This window comes from Vombatus ursinus, unplaced genomic scaffold, assembly GCF_900497805.2.
Source record: "Vombatus ursinus unplaced genomic scaffold, bare-nosed wombat genome assembly UNPS02012901.1, whole genome shotgun sequence".
Lineage (NCBI taxonomy): Eukaryota > Metazoa > Chordata > Mammalia > Diprotodontia > Vombatidae > Vombatus > Vombatus ursinus.
In genome coordinates, this window is record NW_020952679.1 from 770,644 (window position 1) to 795,368 (window position 24,725).

The 24,725-nt window shown below is 43.7% G+C and overlaps 1 protein-coding gene across 1 annotated transcript in view; it reads right to left on the reverse strand.

The window, feature by feature from the left end:
• Positions 1–4,001: 4,001 nt before the first annotated feature.
• Positions 4,002–24,725, reverse strand: part of TRAF3IP1 (TRAF3 interacting protein 1) — a 90,904-nt gene continuing 70,180 nt past the window's right edge. The window contains exons 17-18 of the mRNA XM_027858305.1: positions 9,377–9,600; positions 4,002–6,418 (exon numbers count right to left, since the gene is read on the reverse strand). Of these exons, the coding sequence (XP_027714106.1) occupies positions 6,253–6,418; positions 9,377–9,600 (390 nt within the window). The 3' untranslated portion in view covers positions 4,002–6,252. The remainder of the gene's footprint in view (positions 6,419–9,376; positions 9,601–24,725) is intronic.

Below are 24,725 nucleotides of genomic sequence, written 5' to 3' on the forward strand. Positions count from 1 at the left end.
TTTGCATAAACACTTTTGTGGAGAGATTGTTTCTCCCCAATAGAATGTAAACTTCCTGAGGATAGGGACTGATTCTTCTTTTCTTTATATTCTCACTGCTTAGTGCATAGCAGAAAATTAACAACTGCTTGGTGAGCGCATGCATGCATGCTTGGCTGAACGAAAGACACCAGGAGCAATGGGCAGAAGTGATTGAGAGACAGATTCCCAGTCAATCTCAGGAGAAGCTCTCCCAGACCTCAAGCTATACATGAGGATGGCCTGCCTCAGTGGGTGCTGAAGGACCCATCTTTAGGAACCTTCCAGCAGAGGCTGGCTGGCCACTGGTCAGAGGAGTCGTGTTCGGGCCCAGATCAGTCTCAAGGGCAATGCTCGCCAACCAGGTCGTTGCTATTTTTAAATAGACAAATGCCAAACGAAAGTCGTAAACAGAACAAGAGCTCCAGGGACCAGGCAGCGTCACGCTCCTCACCAGAATGCCGAACTTGCTGTATCTCCAGACCTACAGGCAGGATCCATTATCTCCCTCCACTTCCCATGACAGCCCGCGTGGTCCTGCTGTCTACTGGCTGGCCCATGTGACTGCTGGAACATCCTCAAGACCATGCCTCAAACTCCTGGGACGCTTGACAGCTGGGAAGGGTCCAGAGTGCTACGGTCGGAGCTCCAGTTCTGGAGCCAAAGCACCTGGGTTTAAAACTCAGCTCAGTGACTCACCGCCAACACGGCCTTCGGACCAATCCCTTGCTCTTCTGGGCCTTCATTTCCAAGAAGGATATTCAAGTGGAGATGTCAAAGTTCAAACTATAGGTCAGTGCCTCAATGCTTCTGTGACTTCTGCTGTCCCTTACATCACTCAGCCTGTCCAGAGATCGTCAATTGTGTCAATACCTCCCAGCAAGACTCATTAGATTGCCAGTTATGCGTGACCTTGGGAAAGGCATTTACCCTCCTTGGGCCTCAGTTTCCTCATCTGTAAAATAAGGGTACTACAGTCAATGGCCTCTGAGGTCCCTTCCAGCTCTATTATCTGGGGATCCTCTATTTTCATTCCTCTTCACTTCTCCTCCAAGACTGAAATAGCAGAGGGAAGGAAAGGCCCAAGACTGCTCCAGAAAAGCATCCAGATCCCTGTTTGGCTGGTTCCAGCAAGGCCCAGCCGCTCCAGATGAGCCCCCCTTGTCCCGTGCTCTGGGGAGGGAGGGGGACACAGTTGGGCTCTCCAAAGGGAAGGTGCCTTAGAGCAGACAGCACAGAGTACTGCTGCATGAACCTCGACACAACTGCTCTTGGAAAAAAGTCTGATGGTGCCCTGGCAAAACCTGCAGACCTTATCCAAAGGGGAAATCCAATTCATTAACATTCTTGGTCATTAAAATAATATTTACAGAAGAAGGTTTTGATGTTGAAAGTGTAAATGAATCAGAATTCATACCCATGCTTCTAAACAGGGGAAAACACTCTGCAAACCAGACTTCTCGTTGTTGCCAGACTCCAGCACACTAGGGAGCTTGCCAGGCCTTCTGCCCTTCCTTTGGGTTCCCACAGAGCAGCTCTGAAGTGCGGGGTGCAGAGGAAAGACTGGAAGTCAGGGAGGCAGCCAAGAGTGGATCCTGGGGCTCCACTGAGGACACCATGATGGAAAGCAGGTCCACTTCACTATTCCCAGTTTGTCTGGGCTTCGAATCTGAAGACCTGGGCTCCAAACCCAGCTCTGCCACTTACTCCTGGGTGACTTTGGCTAAGTCACTTCCCTTCTTTTTTATTCAAATCTATACCTGTTTATTAAGAGCCTACTATGTGCCAGGCTCTGTGCTTCGAGGAAAAATAAGAAAACAATCCCCACCCAAGAGTTCACACCCTGCTGGAAAGTAAAACAAAGTCAGGAGTAGAGGACCTCTGGTCTCTTCCAGGTCTCCATCCAGATCCATCATGACCCAGGCTCTAGGCTCATGCTCCCAAGTCACATAGGGACTAAGGTCAGGGCCCCTGACTAAGGTCAGTGGCCATTACTTCTCCCCTCTGGGCTCTAGGGGTAAACCTTAGGGGTTATGGGGGGTTTTTAGTATGGTTGCTCATGAGCCCTCACCCGGTGTGTTCCCCCAAATCACCTCAACAGTTGATATCTCCCCAATATCATTTATCCAATTGACATCAACACGTTTTGACAAAGGGGCATTTACTGAGAAGCTGTACTAAGGACCAAGCATGACAACTGATTCCAAGCCTGGGACACCCTCCCAGGAGTACATACAGAGTCCAGGGGAAGGTGGATCCAATCGTAGAGATCATGGCAAAGGGGAACATAGCTCAGGGCTACTACTAGATGGAAGTCCTCTGCTGCTTTTGTGAAGTCCTCGCTTCTCATGCTCCTTAACCACTGTGGCCTTTAACGCTGGTGACTCCCCTCTCTCCTCCCGGGGTTGGCACGACCCTGTTCTCTCCTGGTTTTCTTCCCACTTGTACGTCTGCTCCTCAGCTTCCTTTGGAGGATCACCGTCCTCATGCACCGTGGGTGTGCCCCAGAGCTCAGTTCTGGGAGGGACTCCCCTCAGATGCCGTCTGGTCAATTCTACCTCCATCTGCCGTGCATCTGCCTCCCTCTATCCACTAACGTGGTCACTGGGCTACTTCAGATCCCAATCGCCTCTCTCCTGGACAACCGTGATAAGCTCCTAACTGCTGCCTCTTATCCAGTCTCCTCCCTCTAACGCACCAGGTCTGACCACACGGCTGGCCTGCTGGGGAGGCCCAGAGGGTCCCTCTTGACTCAGGGGTAACACACAAATTCCTTTCCTTGGCTCTCAAGCCGTTTCTAACTCGGCTCCAGGCTCCTGTCCTAGGCTTGTGGTGTCTTACTCCCCTTCACGTGCTTCTCAATCTAGCCACGCTGACCTGCTTCTTCTGACCTGCTATCTGCATACCTTTACACAGGCTGGCCCCTGGACCTGGACTGAAGCACCTCCTCACTGCGACCTTTGTCCGCGTGGATTTTATTCTACTCGGTGTGAGTGTATGCATAGATATATAATATATCTATATATACACCTACCTGCTCATGTTCCATATTTACCTTACTATGCATACGTTATTTCTCCCCAACAGAATGTAAGCATCTTGAGGGCAGAGGCTGTTTCATTTTTGCCTCTGTATACCTGAATAAATATTTGTTGAAAGAATCCAACAGAACATGACCAAACCTTCTTCCACATGACATCCTAGGCCCTTTCATTGATCCATGGAATGGGTCCAAGGCCTTTCGCCACCCTACGAGTCCCATCTGTTTGCTCTCCAGTTTATTTACCTAAGTCTTCCATCCAAGGCAGTGCCCAGGACTGAGCCTAGGCCTCAAGCTGCCATCTGAGAAAGGCCAAGTGCTGAAGGACCAGTCCCCTCCTTGTTCCCAAGAGCTTCGTATGTCTTGATGCAGCCCAGAAAGGCCTTAGCTCTTCTGGTCCAAGGATCCTATTTCAGACTCACCGAGATCTTGTTCAGACAATGTCTTGTCCCACCCTGTGCTTCTGAGGCTGGCTTCTGTTATATTCGGCCTCATGTCCTAGTCTATTGAGCTCTGTTGTAGATTCTATCATCTTGGCCATCCCTCCCAACATTGGCGCTGAAGCCAAGATTCATTTGTAAAATGGGGCTAATCTACCCATACTACCTGCCTCTCAGGGCTGTTTCGGGGCTCAGAGGTAGCCATGTTTAGATAAAGCACTTTGCAAACTTTAAAGCCCTCAGTGTGAGTTACTAGTACCACACCACCACCACCACCACCACCACCACCACCGCTCCTTCTCCAAGGAGCTACGCTGACAATAACACATCTCCCTAACCTCCCCCCACCCCGCCCCCGCTCTCCTCCCTCTACCCCCTCACCCGCCCCCAGTCTAAGCGAGGGACATTCTCATGGTGGACACTCCCTCCACCAAAGCAGGCAGGCAATTTGTCTGACAGAGAACAACACGGCAAACCCACAAATCCAAACCAGAGACAGGGCATCTTGTGGACAGTTTATTTGGCAAAGTTCAACCTGTGGGTTAAACTTCAGGTTCCATTCTTTCTGGAGAACGTACCACACCAAACCCTGACAAGGCCTTGCTGGGGGTCACTGAGTCAGTTCTGTGTGGACCACTGGTCACTATTTCCCGGAAGAAGTGGCTCGTTGAGAAACCACGAGCTGCTGAGAAGTTGACGGTCCATCTCACCCACGCTTTTTCCCAGACTCACCCTTTGGGACACCAAGTCATCCTTCATCAAATCCCTGTATGGTGTGATTTCAGAATTCATTGAAAAATTATAGACCAAAGTTTCTAACTGGGGAAAGCATTTAGGTGATCTCATCTGTGTCTTTTCAAAATACTAAACAAGACAAGGACTTAATCAGCATCAAAAAGAGGCAGAAAATAATCATCTGAACCGATACCCAAGAACATTATTAATGATCTTAGAACGTCTGAGAAATGCTTGTCCATCTTAGAGGAAACTTCATTGAATGCAGAGAAGGGAAATGTCGTTGTATCAATGTGAAAAATAATTTCTCTGAACTTTTCATACAAGAACAAAATAAAACACACAAATTTCCAAAAAGATAATTCAAATGCTTATAAATAATGTTTCCAGGTGTGAACTGAACTGTACCACTCATACACTTCATAGAAAAAATAGGTGATTGTTTTTTAATGAATTATATATAAAAGAAAAATAAATTTTATGATACAATTTTTGAGACCCTACTTTGTACAAATTTTATGCACATACAGTATATCTGCCACTCTTTCTACACAGAAATTCTGGTCATATTTACAGATTCATAAAAGGCATAAAAGATATCTTGTCCCAAAGCATGACAGGGATTGTCATTTTAGTGTCATGCCATCCAGCGCAGAAGAGGCCATGAGCAGATGTGAACACCTGGGGAGCATGCAGGAGGGAACAGGCCAGGGAAGGGTTAGCTCCCTTGAGCTCTTCCACCCACACTGCCATGTAACAGCTTTAGTATACGGCCCATCTGCCAGTGCCACCCGGAGTCATTCCTAAGGAAGTCAGCTGTGGATTAGACAATGGTAATGGTGAACAGGGCTGTCCTCAGTGCACATACATAATAACCTCAGCAGTCAGAAATTCAGAAATGTAACTAGCAGGAGACAGAATTGAAAGCAGTAAAGTGTCTCCAAATACAGCGAAATCCTTTATCCAGTAACTTAGAGACTTCTGTAAGTTTCTCCAATGTCATAAGTAAATGCAAAACTTCATATAAATAATATAAAAAGATAGGCTTTTAAAAAAGAAAGTTTCCCGAAAATGGTAACATAGCAGTACTTAATAATAAATGTGTCCACTCTGGTCTTCTCTTTGCAGTCATTACAAAGCCTCTCTTTTGCATTTTGCAAACAATTCTCCTACAAAGAAAAGCAAAGGCACCAGAACACCACTCAGGCCAGGTAAGACTGAGTCCTTTCCTGAACTCAGAGGATGGGGATGGCTGCCTTACAAAGAGTTGCATTTCTGTCAAGCCTGGCAAATGGCGATGCATACGTGTGGGAGAGAAGAGCGTGAACTTAGACAATTTCATATTAGGAATATGACACTCAGAAAAATGTGAAATTTGAAAAAAATCATTAACTTTTAAGACATGCAAGGAACCAACAGGAAAATAGTACAGAGGAATATCTGAGCTAGAATTTGGTAAGAAGCATGAAGACAGACAAGTATTTAAAAGAACATGTGCACTTATATTAACCCTTTTCACATGCAGACACAAACAGAAATTCACTTTCAGTGTTTTAAAGGCCTTTTTGTTCTACTTATAAAGTGACTATCATATAAATATTCATTTACCCTAGCATCAGACTTCTCTGTGCTTGACCTATAACGATCCCCTAAGACTCATAGGGCACAAACGATTTTTGAATTTGGGACCTGTCTCAGATGATGAGAAGAAAGGAATGACTTAGTCATTTGGAGCAATAACGTGTACTTTCCATAACTCCCCAGAGGAACTGGCCAAGCTGTGTGCAAGCAGGGGAAGCTTGCGGGGGTGTTGAAACGGGACTGGTTGTCACTAGCAAATGCTCACAGCCCAACGCCCAGGGCGTCACACTTGCGACACATCAAAAGCTCAGTCACACGGTGGGCTGATGACATGGTTTTCTTAGCAAACTGTGAGGTTGAAGGACACAGCTTTCTATCATACACACACCTTTCCCTTTTATTTCAAAATAGGTGGGGCTCCAAGTCACCTTCAGGCCTTCACCGTCGTGAGCTGACATTGATGCTATAGACCATCTTCTGGATCTTCTCCTCATTCCTCAGGATGTTGGCCTTCACCGCACAAATCTTGTCCTGCTGGTCCTTGATCAGCTGTTCCAGCTCGACCAGCTCTGCCTTGAGTGGCTCCACTGCGCCGTCTGTGATGCTAAGCAGAGACAGGAATAGGCAGCACGTCAGGAGTGCCTGGAGGCACCTTCTCGGTGTTTCCTGTTCAAGCATCTAAGGATTTGGGGTCTATTTAATCTATCATTTTAATGGTGAGAGAGATATGTGAACAGAGGTATGACTGAAAGCAAAGCTCCAAACTCCCTACACAGTACGAAATGTGGTGCTTGTTCATGCAGATTCAAAGGCCAAACACTAGACTGACAAAAGAGAGGCTTTTGAAAATCAAAATATTCCTTAAATTTGTATGTTCAAACATACTTTAAAAATATGTACCTCAAAGCAGACTGGAACTGGAGATTGTCATATGGAAAACAGATGAGCTGAAGAGGAAGGGAGAGCTAAATGTGGGTGAGACACCCACCACTCCACAGCCCATGCTAAGTGAACATCCCCAAATCTCAGGCACCTTTGTGCCAAGGAGGGAGTGGAGAGACTTTAAACCACAGCAAAGTCTTTGTAACAGATTTTTTTTTTACAATCTAACGTATCCAAACAACAAAATTCATTTTGATTTAGTAGATTAAAAACCAAAATAAGGTTCTTGAAATTAATGGGATCAGTTAAAGAGGAAATTAACCTAAGGTAAATTCTTTTAGGCATAAAACAGGTATGACATTAAGTGACACACAAAGTGCCGACTCTTATTCCCTCCTCACCGGCCCCTCTAAGATTCCCTAGATCTCTTAAAAACTCCGTGGCGTTCCCACCCGCTCCCCTGCCTGCCCCCCCCATCCTGGGGCTAGTGCTCTCTCTAAGCCCACACTCATTACTTCGTCACTGCCGTGTGAGTATTTTATATCTATCTCTCTGGGCACAGGAGAATACAAGCTCCTTGAGGGCAGGGACTGTTTTGTAGATGCTTTTGCATTCAGTGCCAGCACTGAATGAATGCTACTACAGGTAGGACCAAAGCAAGGCCTCAGACATCCACCAGGACAACTCCCACCTGACCAAGAATCCCCAGCCAGTGGTCACTGAGCTCCAGGGACAGGGAGCTCCCCAGTGCCCACAACAGACCATTCTGCCCAGTCTGCCCACGGGCTTGTCTGGCTTTCCCCACACTTCCGAAGCTTCCCCCACACGGAGCCTAAATCTACCATCTGCATCTTCAAGCTCGTGCCTGCTAAACTGCTCTTAAACACCCGATGACAGCCCCCATGCCTGGAATGTGCCCCCTTCCCACCCCCAATTCAGGCAAGGCTTCTCCCCTCTCCTCAAGGCTCTCCAGCCAATATCCCACAGGTTCATCTCTGGCCTCCTCACCATCTCACTGCCCTGCTATGGACATTCTAACTGCTTGGTCGGATTCTATAAAAGAGGAGCCCAGAGCCGCCATGCTTCACAGCAGCAGGGCCACAGCAGGGTGAGCTTTCCTGACGCTGTGACCGTGGTGCCCAAGACCATACAACCTTGTTTGGCTTTCCCGTCCCCCGGCTGACTCCTGCTGGGCTCACAATCGCCCGAGACATTCCTTCCCACAAACGTGTTGTTACTGTCCACACCTTTCACCCGTGAAGATGAATTCTTTGAATCCACATAGAGAACTTCGTGGTCAGCTCTAACGTATGCACCCCCTGATCTCCAACCTCCTCTGGCAGCCCACTCCCTCACATCCCCTTCCTCATTAGTCCTTAATCTCTTCCTACTGGATTCTCTCCTGCTGCCTCGAAACATCCTCAGATCACCGTCAATCTAAAAAAACAAGTCACCTGTCCTTTCAAACGCCGTTTCTACATGTCTCCCATTTCGCCTGGCCTCCTCCTGGCCCGGCTCCATTGCTCACCCAGAGGCCTCTTCTCAGGTCTGCGCCTTCCTGACCTCTCCGACGCACGTAACGCTGCGGACTCTCTCCTCCCCTCCCTCGCCTCTTTCCCCCTCCTCCTGGACGTGAGTTCTTCCCTGGCTTTTAACATTTCGCCATCTACCTGTCTGGGGCTCCTTCTCAGCCTTCTCTGCTGGTCTCTCACTGACCACGGGCATCCCCGAGGCTCCGCCCTGGGCTCCTGACTTTTCTTGCTCTACCCCTCCCTCTTGGCAAGCTCGTCAGCTCCCGTGGGTTCATTACCATCTCTGTGCAGATGGCCTCCACGTCTCCCCTAAACTCCAGGCCTGTATCACCAGAGATGAGATGCTAATCTGCGCTGGGGGAAGGGAACTTCTCTCCCTATACTCACGAAGTCACACGTCTAAAAAAATTAAGGAATCTAGGGAGGGAAAACACACTTGGCAGGCTGGATGACAGAGAAGAGGAGGAATTCTGTTCTTAGCATGGGGCATGGCCTCTGTGAAGAGCCTGACAAGAGTGGGCCTAGTGGAGAGAAGTCTGGCTCTGAGTCACAGGACCTGGGTTTGCATCTCACCTCTGACACTTACTCTCTCAATGACCTTGGGTGGTTTTCTCATCAATGTAAAAAGAGAGGGTCGGACGAGATGACCTCTGAGGTCTTTTCTAACTCTGGGTCAATGCGGCCATGGCACGTTTGGGGCATGTTGGAAGATTTGGGTCATTGTTAGTCATGAACAGAAAATGCAGCCTCTTATGGATCTGACACATCAGTGGTTAAGGGCACTGTACAATTCACTGCGTGAAAACACGACTCCCAAAACATTACAAAAGAGCCAGCTTTGCTCCTGGCCCAGACAGAGATTTCACTGCAATACTGACAAAGGCTTTCAAATACCTCCCTAAACTATACCTCATTTTTTGTTAAGCTTGCTTTTCCCCCCAACAGTTGGAATTTTTAAGTGGCTTCACAGCTTTGGGAATTTGGACGTATTATTTTAAAAACGCCTCCTCCGCCATTTCAAATTCCATTCATTATGTCAATACAAACCAAAGGTTTAATTCTCAGGTTGCAGGGTCCAGGCCTCGAGAGGGTGGGCAGTCCTCCCTGCCTCGGGCACCCCCGGCCCAGCCCCAGCCGCGGTCCCTCACCTCTGCTCCTTCTGCAGGGCCTCGGCATGCTGCTTGTTCTCCGCGTGCCACAGCTGCAGCTCATTCTGCATGGTGTCCATGTCTTCCTGGACGTAGTCCATGATCTTGCCCAGGGGGAGGGCGCTCCGACACAGCGTCTGAATCGACATCCGCAGCTTCTCAATCTCCTTGGACACGATATCCTTCTCCTTCTTCCAGGCTGCTTCCGACAGAAGCGGTCTGTCCTGGGAAAGTTTGAGAATGAAAAAGAGAAAATCTCAAACTGAGGATGAGTAGATGGAAATAAAAAAACCAACTCCCGATGCCAGATGAAACAGATGAACGAGAAGCAGAGTTTTTGGAGGCACCGAGGAAGCCGGCAGGTGCTGAGCCAGCTGCCAAAGGCATGAGCGGCTCACCTGCGACAGGTGCATATATATGCATGGGCCTGAGGCGCCTGGGACTCCACAGCATGGGCATCTGCCAACCAAAGCCCCGCTACGATTTGACTCCAGCGTGCTGTGTAAACGAAGCTCGGTGCCTGTGGGAGAAAAGGCCACAACCCCAGGCCCGGGCAAACCCAGTGACTCTCCACCCGGCTCTGCCAGACCCCTGACTCAGGCTCACAGGGTCTGGGGCCAGATGGGAGCCCCCAGGCTCATTTTATAAAGGAGGCCTAGAGAAGTTGGGAGGCCTGCCCAAGAGGCAGAACTGGGAACAGGACCAGAGAACTAGAGCTAGGAGGGACCAGAGACCACTGAGTCTAATCCCCTCATTTCACAGATGAGGGCTCCAAGGCACGGAATGGTTAAGTGACTCACCCAGGGTCACACAGCCAGTACATGTTTCAGGTACCACTTGAACTCAGGTCTTCCTGACTCCAGGCCCAGTGCTCTAATCACTGAGCCCCTGAATCTGAACCCAGTTCTTCTGACTCTCAATGCAAGGTTCCTTCTTCTCTCGTCCTCCCAATCTCACCCCACTCTCCCAATATGAATCTCCTTGTAGGGTAGATTTTAAGCCAAAGAGTGCTGCAGAGCTGAGAAGGCAGTGGGGCCCGTGCTTTGCCATCTCCTCTCTTTCTTGCCTTGTTCAATAATGGTGTATTTGATAAAAATACCATTACTTCCCAAAGGTATAATGTCACAAGGATGTTTAACTGTGCTCAATTTAATTCAGCAAGTACCGACCGAATGCCTACTATACATGGAACAGCCAGCTTCACCGTGCTGCCTCAATTTCCCCACCTTGGGTTCTCAAGATGAGGGCAATGTCTCCACCAAAACCAAACCCAGCCCCCCACGACCTGCGAGGTGGTCTCTAAGAGTTGATGGAGCCAAAAAAAGTTCATGGTCAGGAGCCAAGATGGAGGAAAAGGCAGAAACTAGCCTGCGCTCTCCCAACGACTTTAAAATAATGCTTCAAAATGAATTCTGGAGTGGCAGAACCCACCAAAGGACAGGTGAAACAATTTTCCATCCCAAGACAACTTAGAAGATTGCTAGGAAAGGATCTGTTGCGCTGGAGTGGGAGTGGAGTGTATTTCAGCACAGGCAGTGTGCTGGCAAGCCAGAAGCAGACCTTGGGGGCAACAGAATCATCACCAGGAGCCTCTGGAATTCTCGGACCACAAAAGCGGCAAGGATGTGGACAACTGGCCAGAAAGAGATCACAGGAGTCTCTTTGCTCACACTGGGCACAAGACTGTTGCATTGCCCATATGCAGATCGGGTCAAGGAGAACTACTCGCAGCCGTGGGAGCCCTGGTCACAGTTCCAGGGTGGAGAAGAGTGCTTGTGGTTACTCACAGACCAGAAGAGTAGGAAGCACATCTCTCCTTATATTATACCACCTTGGAAGAACTAAAAACTTACAGACCACCAGAACTAAGTCTGAAAATAGCCTGAGACAGCGACCCCTCCACCCTGGGAGCAGAGCCCAACATAAAGTTAAAAGTTAAAAACAAAAGTTAAAAAACATAAAAGGAAAAGGAAAATAAGCAAAGAACAAAAAAAAAAAAAATCTGATCACAGAAAGTTACTATGGTGACAGAGAAGATCAAAACAAACTCAGAAGACAACAAAGTCAAAACTGCTACATCCAAAGCCTCAAAGAAAAATGTGAACTGGTTTCAGGCTCACAAATTAATTTCTGGAAGAGCTCAAAAAGAATTTTAAAAATCAAATCAGAGATGGGGCAGCTAGGTGATGCAGTGGATAGAGCACCGGCCCTGGGGTCAGGAGGACCTGGGTTCAAATCTGGCCTCACACACTTGACACTTACTATGTGACCCTGGGCAAGTCGCTTAACCCCATTGCCTAGCCAAAGAGAAAAAAAAAATTGAGAGGCAGAGGAAAAAATTGGGAAAAGAAATGAGAGGGATGCAAGAAAATCATGAAAAAAGAAGCAATAGCTTGGTAAAGGAGGCACAAAAAATACTGAAGAAAATAAAACCTTAGAAAGCAGAATAGGTCAAATGGTAAAAGAGGCACAAAAATCCATTGAAGAGAAGAACTCCTTAAAAAGCAAAATTGGCCAAATGGAAAAAGTGGTATAAAAATTCTCTGAAGTAAATAATTCCTTAAAAAATAGAATTGAGCAAGCAAAGGCTAATGACTACACAAAACTTCAAAAAACAATAAAACAAAGTCAAAAGAATTAAAAAAAATTGAAGAAAATGTGAAATATCTCATTGCAAAGACAACTGACATGGAAAACAGATCTAGGAGACATAATTTAAGAATCACTGGATTACTTGAAAGCCATGATTGAAAAAAAAAAAAGGGCCTAGACATCATCTTTCAAGAAATTATCAGGGAAGTCCCTGGGGCGGAGCCAAGATGGCGGAGGGAAAGCAGTGACTTGTTTGAGCTCTCCCCCCAAACCCCTCCAAATACCTATAAAAAATGGCTCTAAATAAGTTCTAAAGCAGCAGAACCCACAAAAAGACAATTTCCAGCCAAAGACAGCCAGGATGGCTGATCAGAAAGGTATATTGTGCCAGGCTGGGAGAGGAGCCCAGTTTGGCGTGGGCATGCAGGCCGCAGAGACTATGGAGCAGGCCTCAGAGGACTGAATCGTGGACAGCTGTGGTGGTTTCCAGACTTCTCAACCCATGAACGCCAAAGACAACTTAGAAGGTCAGTGGGAAAAGTCTGTGACTGTGGTGAGAGAAGAAGCTAGATCTCAGCTGCCTTGAGGGCAGTGGCTGGCTTCTGAGCTTCCAGCCCACAGACTGAGGGGGAATCAAGTGGCTGATCAGAGGGGGATTGCAGGGATCTCTTTGCCAGGGCTGAGGCAGGAATCTCTTGCTTTGCCCATGCTTGGATCTGGGTCACAGTTCTGAGGGGCGGTCCTGGGGCAAGGAGGAACACTGATGCGGTGGAGCTTGTTGTGGCAGTGGAGAGAAAACACCTCGCCCCTTTTCATACCACCTTGGAAGAACTGAAAATTTTCAGATACCTAGAAGTATCTCTGAAAACAGCTGTACAAACCCCCGAAGCTTGGGACAGTACATTCTCCACATTGGAAGCAGACTTTTAACAAAGAGTTTAAAACTCAAGTAATTGTCCGGGTCATGAGTAAGCAGCCCAAAAAGAGTCAGACTATATTATCTTACTTTGGTGACAAAGAAGATCAAAACATACAATCAGAAGAAGACAACAAAGCCAAAGCTCCTACATCCAAAGCCTCCAAGAAAAATATGAATCAGTCCCAGGCCTTGGAAGAGCTCTAAAGGGATTTTGAGAAGCAAGTAAGAGAAGTAGAGGAAAAAATGAGAGTGATGCAAGAAAATCATGAAAAACAAGTCAACAACTTGCTAAAGGAGACCCAAAAAAATACTGAAGAAAATAACACTTTAAAAAATAGCCTAACCCAAATGGCAAAAGAGGTCCAAAAAGTCAATGAGGAGAAGAATGCCCTAAAAAGAAAAATTGGCCAAATGGAAAAGGAAGTCCAAAAGATTACTGAAGAAAATACTTCCTTAAAAATTAGAATAGAGCAATTGGAAGCTAGTGACTTTATGAGAAATCAAGACACTGTAAAACAAATCCAAAAGAATGAAAAATTAGAAAACAATGTGAAATATCTCATTGGAAAAACAACTGACCTGGAAAATAGACCCAGGAGAATTTAAAAATTATCGGACTATCTGAAAGCTATGATCAAAAAAAGAGCCTAGACATCATCTTTCAAGAAATTATCAAGGAAATCTGCCCTGATATTTTAGAACCAGAGGGCAAAACAGAAATGGAAAGAATCTGCCAATCTCCTCCTGAAAGAGATCCCCGAAGGAAAACTCCTAGGAATATTGTAGCCAAATTCCAGAATTCCCAGGTCAAGGAGAAAATATTGCAAGCAGCTAGAAAGAAACAATTCAAATATTGTGGAAACACAATTAGGATAACACAAGATTTAGCAGCTTCTACATTAAGGGACCGCAGGACATGGAATATAATATTCCGGAGAGCAAAGGAGATAGGATTACAACCAAGAATCACCTACCCAGCAAAACTGAGTATAATTCTGCAGGGGAAAAAAATGGTTATTCAGTGAAATAGAGAACTTTCAAGCATTCTTGATGAAAAGACCAGAGCTGAATAGAAAATTTGATTTCCAAATACAAGACTCAAGTGGAACATGAAGAGGTAAACAGGAAAGAGAAAATCATAAGAGACTTATTAGAGTTGAACTGTTTACATTCCTGCATGGAAAGATGATTATGATATTTGTAACTCATGAGACCTTTGTCAGTATTAACATAGTTGGAGGGGAAAAAATTATATGTACGTATATACAGATAGAGATAGATAGATAGATAGATAGATAGATAGATAGATAGATAGATAGATAGAGAGCACAGGGTGAGTTGAAAATGAAGGGGTCATATCTGGAGAATAAAATTAAGGGGGGAGAGAGAATTATACTAGGAGAAGGAGAAAGGGAGAGGTAGAATGGGGTAAATTATCTCACAAAAAAAAAAAAACCAAAACCCAGAAAAGAAAAGGCTCTTACAGTGGAGGGGAAATGGGGGAAGGTGAGAGGGAATGAGTGAATCTTATTCTCATAGGATTTGACTTAAGGAGGGAATAACATACACACTCAATTGGGTATGGAACTCTGTCCTACCCTACAGGAAAATAGGGTGGGGGGGAAGGGGACAAGAGAGTAGGGGGATGATAGAGAGGAGGGCAGATTGGGAAAGTGGGTAATCAGAAGCAAATGCTTCTGAGGAGGGACAGGGTCAAAAGAAAGAATAGAATAAATGGGGGAGGGATAGAATTAAGAGAAATAGAGTTAGTTTTTCACAGCATGTCTACTATGGAAGTGTTTTGCATAACTACACACATATAACCTATATTTAGTTGCTTGCCTTACCAATGAGGGTGGGTGGGGAGGGAGGAAGGGAGAAAATTTGGAACCCAAAGTTTTAAAAACATATGTTTAAAAAAAAATATTTTCACATGCAACTGGGAAATAAGAAATACAGGAAATGGGGTACAGAAATCCATCCTGCCCTACAGGAAAATTGAAGGGGAAGGGGATAAGAGAAGGGGGGAGAGATAGAAGGGAAGGCAGACTAGGGGAAGGGGTATTCAAAATGCATGCCATCTTGGGGTGGGAAGAGGGGAGAGATAGGGTGAAAATTTGGAACTCAAAATCTTGTGTAAGTAAATGTTGAAAACAAAAAAAATAAATAAAAATTACCATAAAAAATAAATAAAATAAATAAAAATAAAATAGAAATAATAAAAACAAAGGTGGGAAGTCCCTCATCACCATACCCTTGAGCATAAAGGGGGTTTTCAATGGTGAAGTATTGCAAATAGAGATAAATAATGCTTCCAGAGAAAATTATCTCAAGGACACCTTTGGGAGAAACCCAACTTGAACATGTACCAAGTGGAATGGAAGAGACAAGATAAAAGAAGGGAGGAGCCAGTGTGTAAGTGTGGTAAAAGGTGGTAGGGACTGAAGAACTCTCTAACATGGAAGGTTTCCATTCTCAAAGTCATTGACAATTAAATATACAAAGAAGAAAAGACAGAAGGAAAAGAAGAGGCGTGCTTGTGGGTAGATAAAAAATAAACAAAATAAAAAAAAATTTAAAAAAAATGATCAGGAAAATTGCCTGATATTCTGTAAAATAGAAATTGAAAAAATCCACTGACCACTTCCTGAAAGAGATCCCCAAAATGCATTCTCCCAGGAATATTGCGGCCAAATTCCAGAGCTCCCAGGTCAAGGAGAAAATGTTGCAGGCAGCCAGAAAATAACAATTCAAATAATGTGGAGCTACAATAATGCAAGATTTAGCAGCTTCTATATTAAAGGACCAGAGAACTTGGAATAGGGATATTCTAGAGGGCAAAGGTGCTAGGGCTACAACCGAGAATCACTGACCCAGCAAAACTGAGTACAATCCTTCAGGGGAAAAAATGATCATTCAGTGAAATAGAGGACTTTCAAGCATTCCTGATGAAAAGACCAGAGCTGAATAGGAAATATGACTTTCCAATACTCAGGAAATGCATAGAAAGGTAAAAAGGAAAGAGAAATCATAAGAGATTCAATAAAGTTAAACTGTTTACATTCCTACATGGGAAGATGATACTTTAACTCCTAAGAACTTTCTCGTCATTGGTAGTTAGAAGGAGCATACATTGCTAGAGGTCATGAGTGTGAGTTGAATACAAAGGGATGATATCTCGAAAAATAAACTTAAGGGGTAAGAAAGAGGAATATACATGGAGAAGGGGGAAGGGAGAGGTAGAGTGGAGTAAATTATCTTGCATAAAAGAGGTGTGAAAGGGGAAGACAGGGAAGGTGGGCAGAAGCGTCTGAACCTTAGTCTCAGCAGAGTTGGCTCAGAGAGGGAATGATACACCCACTAAGTTGGGTACAGAAATCTATCTTATTCTACAGGAAAGTAGGAGGGGAAGGGGATAAAAGAAGTGGGTGAGGTTGATAGAAAGGAGGGCAGATTGAGGAGGCAGTAGTCAGAAGCAAAACCCTTTTGAGAATGGACTGGGTGAAAGGAGAGAGAGAGAAGGATAAATGGGGGGAAATAGGATAGGGAAAAACACACAGTAAATTGTAACTGTGAAAAAATTATAGCCAATTTCTGATAGGTCTCATTTCTCAAATATGTAGAGAACTGAGTCAAATTTATAAGAATACAAATTATTCCCAAATTGAAAAATGGCCAAAGGATATGAACAGGCAGTTTTCAGATGAAATACACAGCTATCTGCAGTCATATGAAAAAAATTACTACATCACTATTGATTAGAGAAATGCAAATTAAAACAACTCGGAGGCACCACCCCACATGAATCAGATTGGCTAATATGACAGAAAAGGAAAACAAAAAATGTTGGAAGGGATGCCAGAAAATTGAGAATTTTCAATGCAGTTGTGAACCAATTCAACCATTCCAGAGAACAATTTGGAAGTTTGTCCAGAGGGTTATAAAACCATACATACCCTCTGACCTAGCAACAGGTCTGTATCCCAAGGAGATAAAAAACAAAAAAAAGGACCTATATCTACAAAAATATTTATAGCAGTTCTTTTTGTGGTGGCTAAGAATGGGAAATTGAGGGGATGACCATCAATTGGAAATGGCTGACGAGTTATGGTAGATGATTGTGATGGAATACCATTGTGCTATAAGAAAAGACAAGCAGCATAGTCTCAGAAAAACCTGGAAAGACTTGCATGAATTGACAAAAAGTGAAATGAGCAGAACCAGGAGAACAGTGCACACTATAATAGCAATATTTTACGATGATCAATTGTGAATGACGTAGCTATTCTCAACAATACAATGATCTAAGGCAATTCCAAAGGACTTATGATGAAAAATGCTATCCACCCACAGAGAAAGAACTGATGGAGTCTGAATGCAGGTTAAGGCATACTTTATAAAACTTCATTTTTCTTTTTTCTTTCTTTTTTTTTGTGGGGGGGGGGGGTGTAGGCAGTTCTGATTTTCTTTTGCTACATGACAAATAGAGAGCCTGGTCAAGAACCTCTCTATACAAACATGGCTCCTTTGACAAGCCCAAGCCTTTTCAGTTGAGTGGACAGTGTCCAAGTTTCTACTCTGCTCACATCCACACCACAACGAAACATCTGAAGAGGAGGAGGGAAGATGGGAGACATAAAAGCAGGCTAGATAGAACACAGCCACTACCCTTGGAGTTTACAATCTTTCTGGGAAGAGAAGATTAACAGACAATAACCAGTAGAGAATGACACAATCAGAATCTAGATGGACTGTGGAAATCCCAGATGAGGAAGTTCCTTCTATCATTGCTGGTCAGTGTGTTCTCTGCAACTCACAGTCTTAAGAGAGAGTCACTTGGGACAGCGAGGGTGAAGTGATTCAGGATTCCAGAACCAGTATGATTCAGAGGCTCAAAAGCCAGCTTTTTGTCCACTAGACTGATGACCTAAGATTGTAACTAAACTTTTCCACTAACTTTAGCTTTGTGATCTTGGGAAAGTCATCTCACTTTGAAGGGTTTTTCTTTAATCATCTAGAAAATCGGGGATGGGGGATGGGGGATGGAAAGAGTTGGGTGATCTTCAACATCTCTTTAAGTTCTAGCACATCATATCTATGTTAGGCCATGAATAAAGTAAAAACTGGTCAAGGGAACAAACTGATTTCCAAATACTTACGGGAAAAATATTTTTCAAAAGTTATATTGCATTACACAACATTAACTGATTCTCAGAGAAACAAAGGAAGATTTATGTAAACTGATGCAGAGTGAAATAAGCAGAATCAGGATAACTATATACCCAGTGATTATATCAATGAATATGGAATGAATTTAAAACAACCACCCCCAACCAAATTGAATGTTGTACTGTTAAAAGGTCTAAGTTTGGCCCCAGAGAAGAAATTAGAGTGTGGAACATGGCACATACAACACCATTAGACTCAAAGGGGTGCTGGTTAGTTTTATTGAATTGTTTTCTTCCTTTTTTCTTGTAAGAGATGACTCTGGGGAGGGGATAGGAGAAGAATATATTAGAAATGAGGGTGAATAAAAGATATCAATAAAAATCTTTAAAAACCAGTAATTGTTGCTCATCAGACATTACCTGAAAGCTTTTACATGATCATATGAGCATTTTCGGATCTAAATTATATTCTCAATCTGTTACTGATTTATTTCATTTCGTTGGATGGACAGTCAAGAGAAATCAACCTCGGAATAGGTCGGCTGTGAAGGAAATGAGCTAGCACGACACGGATAATTCAGTTTTCAATTATACACAGTTAACTATGTGTGCTTCAGAAAATATAATCTTTACTTGGTTTAGGAGAAAATAATTCCAACGAAGACTGATTCAAACATCCCAGGGCTAAAGTAAAAGCAACTGATTTGCACAACAACTTTTTCCCCAAGATGGAGAGAGATCTTCAGAGATCATCTAGTCCAGGGGTGGGGAACCTGTGGTCTTGAGATCACGTGTGGCCTTTTAGACCCGTAAGTGTGGCCTGTTGACTGAATCCAATTAGGGTTAGGGTTAGGATTCAGTCAACAGGCCGCACTTACGGATCTAGAAGGCCACATGTGGCCTCAAGGCCACAGGTTCCCTAGCCCTGATGTAGTCAATTCATATTTGGGTGAAACCACCCCTCTAATATCAGGATGCCAAAGTTCTGAAGCTCTTAGAGAAAAACACAGTTTTATTGTTTGACTATGGTTCCATATTCATCTGTCATCCTGACCAAAGAAATTGTAAAGCTAATTTTAAAATCAATAATCTCATTCAAGAAAGAATAACCACTGTCCAGAAAGTTTAGGTTGGAATGGAGATGTCTCTGAAGACATGCTTGTCCTGACAAATCTTGGAGGCATATTCAGAAATTACTGAATATCTTTATTTTCCTTAATGGGAGGGAGTCAGTGGTAGGGGGAAAATGGTAGTGACCAAACCTAATCTAACATTCAGTTTAAATGCACAAAATCTATTTTGCTGAACCTAAAGCAGACGATTTACTTTATCAACAGAAAATAACATTTTCCTTCCTCTTCAGCATCTCTCTTTCTCTCCTTTCTTCTTTTTCTCCTTCTCTCTCTGAGGCATACACACACACACACACACACACACACACACAAATACCCCCAAGCTGCAGTCTGAACTTCCAACCTTTTTCCTTTGGAGGGACTATGAATATTTTCAGAGTTTCCTGAAATTCTCCCATATAATAATCTATGCAAGGAAGCCAGTAACACCTTGATTTAACTCCCTCCCCAGGAGATCAATCAATCACTCTGAGCAGTTTCTCCAAGCTATATAAATAGTGAGGTGGCAGAGCCTGTGGGCATCTCCCAGGGACACAAACCCAGCCCCCTTGTCCCCTCTTGTCCTCCTACCTGATCTTCTTTCTTTTCGGTGCCTGCTGTGGGCTGTTTATTCAGCTGTTTTCTTAGGCAGTGGGCCTGCAGCCAAAAGCATTTTAGCAGCCTTTGGCTCACTGGTGAACACAAATCTGTATTTTAGAAAAATACTTCTAAGATCTGTCAGCTGAAGATTTACTTACTTTTGATACCTAACACTATTTGCATTCTGCCACACACACAGTCCCTGAAAATGTCAGCATTTACAATTACAGTGATTTTACAACGTACAATTTATTTAATAAGGAATCAGGGAGCCAAAGACATCAACAGTATTGGAGGCATTTTTTTTTTGTTCATTTCATCCAATTTCTACATCATTGCTTCTAGAGACAAAAGGTTAAAAACAGCCACTTAACTGACTCTTGTCATTCAGCCAATACTCTCTCTTATAGAAACAGGTGGTCTATTATGGGACGATTGCTAACTTAAAACTCTCAGACTGATCTGCATAATCAGTCAAGATTCACTAAGATAAATGTATTCTGCATTTACAAAATTCAGTATCTGAAAAAAATAGATTTTTTTTTTAAAAAAAGATCAATTAGGAGTGATTATTTGCTGTACAAAGGGTTCACCATAAGGTTCTCTGAAAAAGCAGGCGTACGTAGGGCATTTCAAATAGGACCTGATTTATGTAGCTCTTGTGAATAGCAGCACATCCTCTATGTAAACTATAGCACACCTGTGCTCCAGTTACAAAGCCAAACCAAAGCCAGCTATATAAAACTGAGGGGACCAAAGACAAGCCCTTTGAGAAAGCGTGTCAGTGTTACGGTGATTCAGCTGTATGATCAATCTAATCATTTTACTCCCCTGCAAACTCACTGAGGGACAGTTACAGTGACTCAGTCTTGTGAGAGGCTAGCCTTCTGCCAAGTCTCACCACAAATGCCTTCTTATCCTGTGGAATCTGTGCTATGGATGGTTGTTTGTCATTAGTGTAGGGTACATGCTGGCAGCTAGGGGCGCCATGGTAAATAGAGTGCCAGGCTTTGGGTCAGGAAGACTCATTTTCCTGAGTTCAAATCTGGCCTCAGACACTTACTAGCTATGTCATCCTGGGCAAGTCACTTCACTCCATTTGCCTCAGTTTCCTCAAGTGTAAAATGAGCTGGAAAAGGAAATTCCCAACCACTCCAAGATCTCAGTTAAGAAAATCCCAAATGGGGTCATGAAGAGTTGAACACAACCTCTTCCACCTACAAATCTTTTTCTTTTTCTTTTTTTGGAAGATAGTTTGTTTATGCTCTGACGAAAAATTATCTTCCCAGATAAACATCACCCATAGTGCCTTTCACTCCTTCTTTTTGCCAGCACCGCCATTTGCCTGACTGTCTTCATTCTCTTCTGGCGTTCCTTTGGTTGCTTTCTTGACATCTTCTTCTTCTCATACAGGCCATGCCTTGCAAGTCTGTGCTTTGGTTCGTTTTTCTTTGCGTAGTCAAGGGAATCATAAATCATGCCAAGGCCTGTTGTTTTGCCACCACCAAAATGGGTTCTGAATCCAAAGACAAAAATGACGTCTGGAGTTGTTGTGTATGTCTTGGCCAGTTTTTCTCGAATTTCAGTCTTGGGCACTGTGGCCTTTCCAGGATGAAGGACATCTATAACCATCTGTCTATGCTGAGGAAGTCTGTTTGTCACGAACCTTCTGATTCTGATAGTTACAGCGTCACTCATGGTGGCAGGCGGCTCCTCGAGCAGCAGGAGAGGGAAAGGTACAAAGCTTTTTCTTCCATGAAGTTATGGAAAGTTCCCACAGCAACTCTTATCAACTACCATATGTATAGGACTCTCATGGTAGTTCATGGGCCATGTCATGCAACTTACTGCCACAAAGGATAGTCAAGGCTGTCAAAGACAGGGCACTGGGACACAACCATTACAATGAAAGAGAAATTGTCTTGCTGCATGCTAATTCCTGGGCCGGTCTTTACAACTGGGAGGAAAGCTTCAGTCTCAAATCACTAAGAATCCTGACAACTACTCTGATCCTCTGAATGAAGTAGGTGGCAAATGGTTCTAAGTGCTAGAGCTAGTCTCCAGCAGCATCTTAGTCTATTCCAACTCATCAGCCAACCCCTACTTGAAATCCAAAGATTAATCTATTATTTTCACCCCAAACGGTAAAGATCACATCTACTGGTCCAATGTGCTCCCTCTTCTATTTTTTTAAAAAGAGGTAGCAAGGTGGGCAGCTAGGTGGTACAGTGAACAGAGCTCTGGCCTTGGAGTCAAGAGGACCTGAGTAAAGTCTTTTTTCCCCCATGCCCTCACTCACTTACATAAATGCAACAAGAACTAAGGGTACTAAAAGAATACTCTTACATAAGACTTGAACTTTTTTTTTTTTTTTTCAATAATGACTGGTCCAATAACATTAAAAAATAGGTCAGTGCTTTTCTCTGTCAGGAAGGAAAGAATAAAGTAAACAAGCTTCTTTGAGTCCCTAACTCCATGTCAGGCACTGTGCTAAGTATTCTATAAATAGTATTTGATCCTCATGACAACCCTGGGAAGTAGGAGTATTATTCCCATTTCACTGTTTGAGGAAGCTGAGACAAAAGATAAGTGACTTGCCCAGGGTCACATAACTCGTAAATGTCTGAGGCTAGATTTGAACTCAGGTCTTCCTGATTCCAAACCCAGTGCTCTGCACTGTGGCTGCCTCTAATGACTTGTTAGGCAAGTCATTGGCTTTAGGTTATGGGCAACTTTCAGCAGATGTACATCACTTTGCACATGTGACTCTATACATTATCATGTAATCAGATAATTACATTACTTAAATTTCTGAAACTGTCAGCTCAAAGGGTTTCTCAGTGTCTAATTTCCTCCTTCTCCAATCTACTCTGCACAGCTGAACACATGACCCAGCTACTTACAAACCACCCCTGGCTGCCCCTGCCTTCTGAGGCATTTAAGCTCTCCCCCCCATCCTTCTTTTGGGTCCTCCCCTGTGGGGCCTCTTGGTTCCAAACAAGACCATGAGCTGTTCTCACTTGATTCTCCACCTGTCATCTCCACGTAGATAGACACTCTCACGACTCTGTCCCCTCTATCTCGACTTCCTGGCATCCCGGACTCCCTTAAGGGCTAGCTCTGCTGACCTCTGCTCTCTAGGAAGCCTTTCTTTATCTGCTAATCACCAGTGCCATCTCTCACCTTGATTTTCCTGGTACCATGTTAACATGTGGACCCTGTGAATCCTTGCCTGGCCCAGTGCCTCACATACAGCAGACACCTCGAAGGTTTATGAGTTGTTTTTTTTTTAAGAATGCATTAGAAGATTTTATTTTCTGTGATATACACACCAATGTGCACAGAGCTGACATAATATTTTTACTTTACAAAAAAAAAAAGATAGATGGAAACTTACATATCCTTCAGTAGTTTGTTTTTTTTAAAGTCATAAATGGCAAGGCAGAGCCAAGATGGCAGAGTAAAAGCAGTGACTTGCTTGAGCTCTCCTCCAAACCCCTCCAAATACCTGTAAAAAACGGCTCTAAACAAATTCTGGAGCAGCAGAACCCACAAAAAGACAAAGTAAAACAAATTTCCAACCCAAGATAACCCTGATGGTTGATTGGAAAGGTCTGTTGCGCCAGGCTGGGAGAAAAGCGCAGTTCAGGTAAACACCATGTCTCAGTGAACCTGGATAAGAGAGGGGGGGATGATAGAAGAGAGGGCAGATTGGGGGAAGGGGTATTCAGAATGCATGCCATCTTGGGGTGGGGGGAAGAACAAGATGGGGAGAAAATTTGGAACTCAAAAACTTGTGGAAGTGAATGTTGAAAACTAAAAATAAATAAATTTTTAAAAAAGGGAAAAAAGTCACGAATGAAATCAGCGATTGTATGTGTGTCTACTCATCCTTTCTTCATGCTGTATGAGCTAGCATTACGTAGGTAATACAGAACTTGCCTAGGGATTGAAATTTACTTAGATCAGTTCCTCATTCTTTAAGAATCCATAACAGTGATAGCTTAGATCACTGCAGCTTTTATAATTTAAGACAATTGGAGAAAAATAAATGCTTGCTTCCTCATCAGGACACAAGAATACTTTCTTGTTATCATTCAGTATCAAAAATATTTCATGGCTTGATTTACCTTTATCTAAGAGTAAAAGGAATCCCTCCTACATCTAGATGAATTTTTTTGGTATTTGGTAATTCCAAAAGCAAATTCTGTCTAAATTTAGACTGAATCTTTACCAGCAGAGTATCCACAACTAGGTGCTAAAACAAAACATGTCAACATACTGGCTCAAGTCCATGTGTTAACAAAAGAAGTTAATCTAAAATGTTTGCCAACATCCTTCTTAGAAATGCCGCCCAGTCCTGAGTGATGAGGTACCTGACTGGTGCCTTGAGTCTATCATATTCACTGCAGAGATGCAAACTTCAATAGATGTCTTCAAGGCGTTTTCCAATTTTGGCTTTTAGCTTCCTAAAGTGTAAAAGATCTTCCCATCCAATTTCAACCATTTTTTCTTCCCGCAACTTAACTTCATTTTGCGTAACGAATTTCATCATCCTTGGCAAGGTGCCCATATACCTGCTTCTGAGATAATGGTCGATTTTTTCTACTCTTCATTTAAAGGCTTCATCATTTCCCGTGATGAAATCCCTTTTGCTTCCTTCAAGTGTTCAGAAATAAAAATATTATAATCTGAGTGTGGTTTTTTGGGCTTTCCAAAGACAGTTAACTCTCTTTTGTTCTTTATTATTTCCCTTCTAGCCTTTCTTCAATGCTCCTCTTCTTTCAAATATTTTTTCTGGTTAGCACTGAGCTCTGCTTTATATCTAGAAATCTCTTCTTTGTACGCTTTGAAGTCTGCCTTGGTAGCTTCCTCATATACTTTCTTCTGTGATTCTGGAAGTTCCCTCCAAGCTTCAGCGAGCTTCTTAATTATCTCTGTGCTTCCCAAATCTGGAT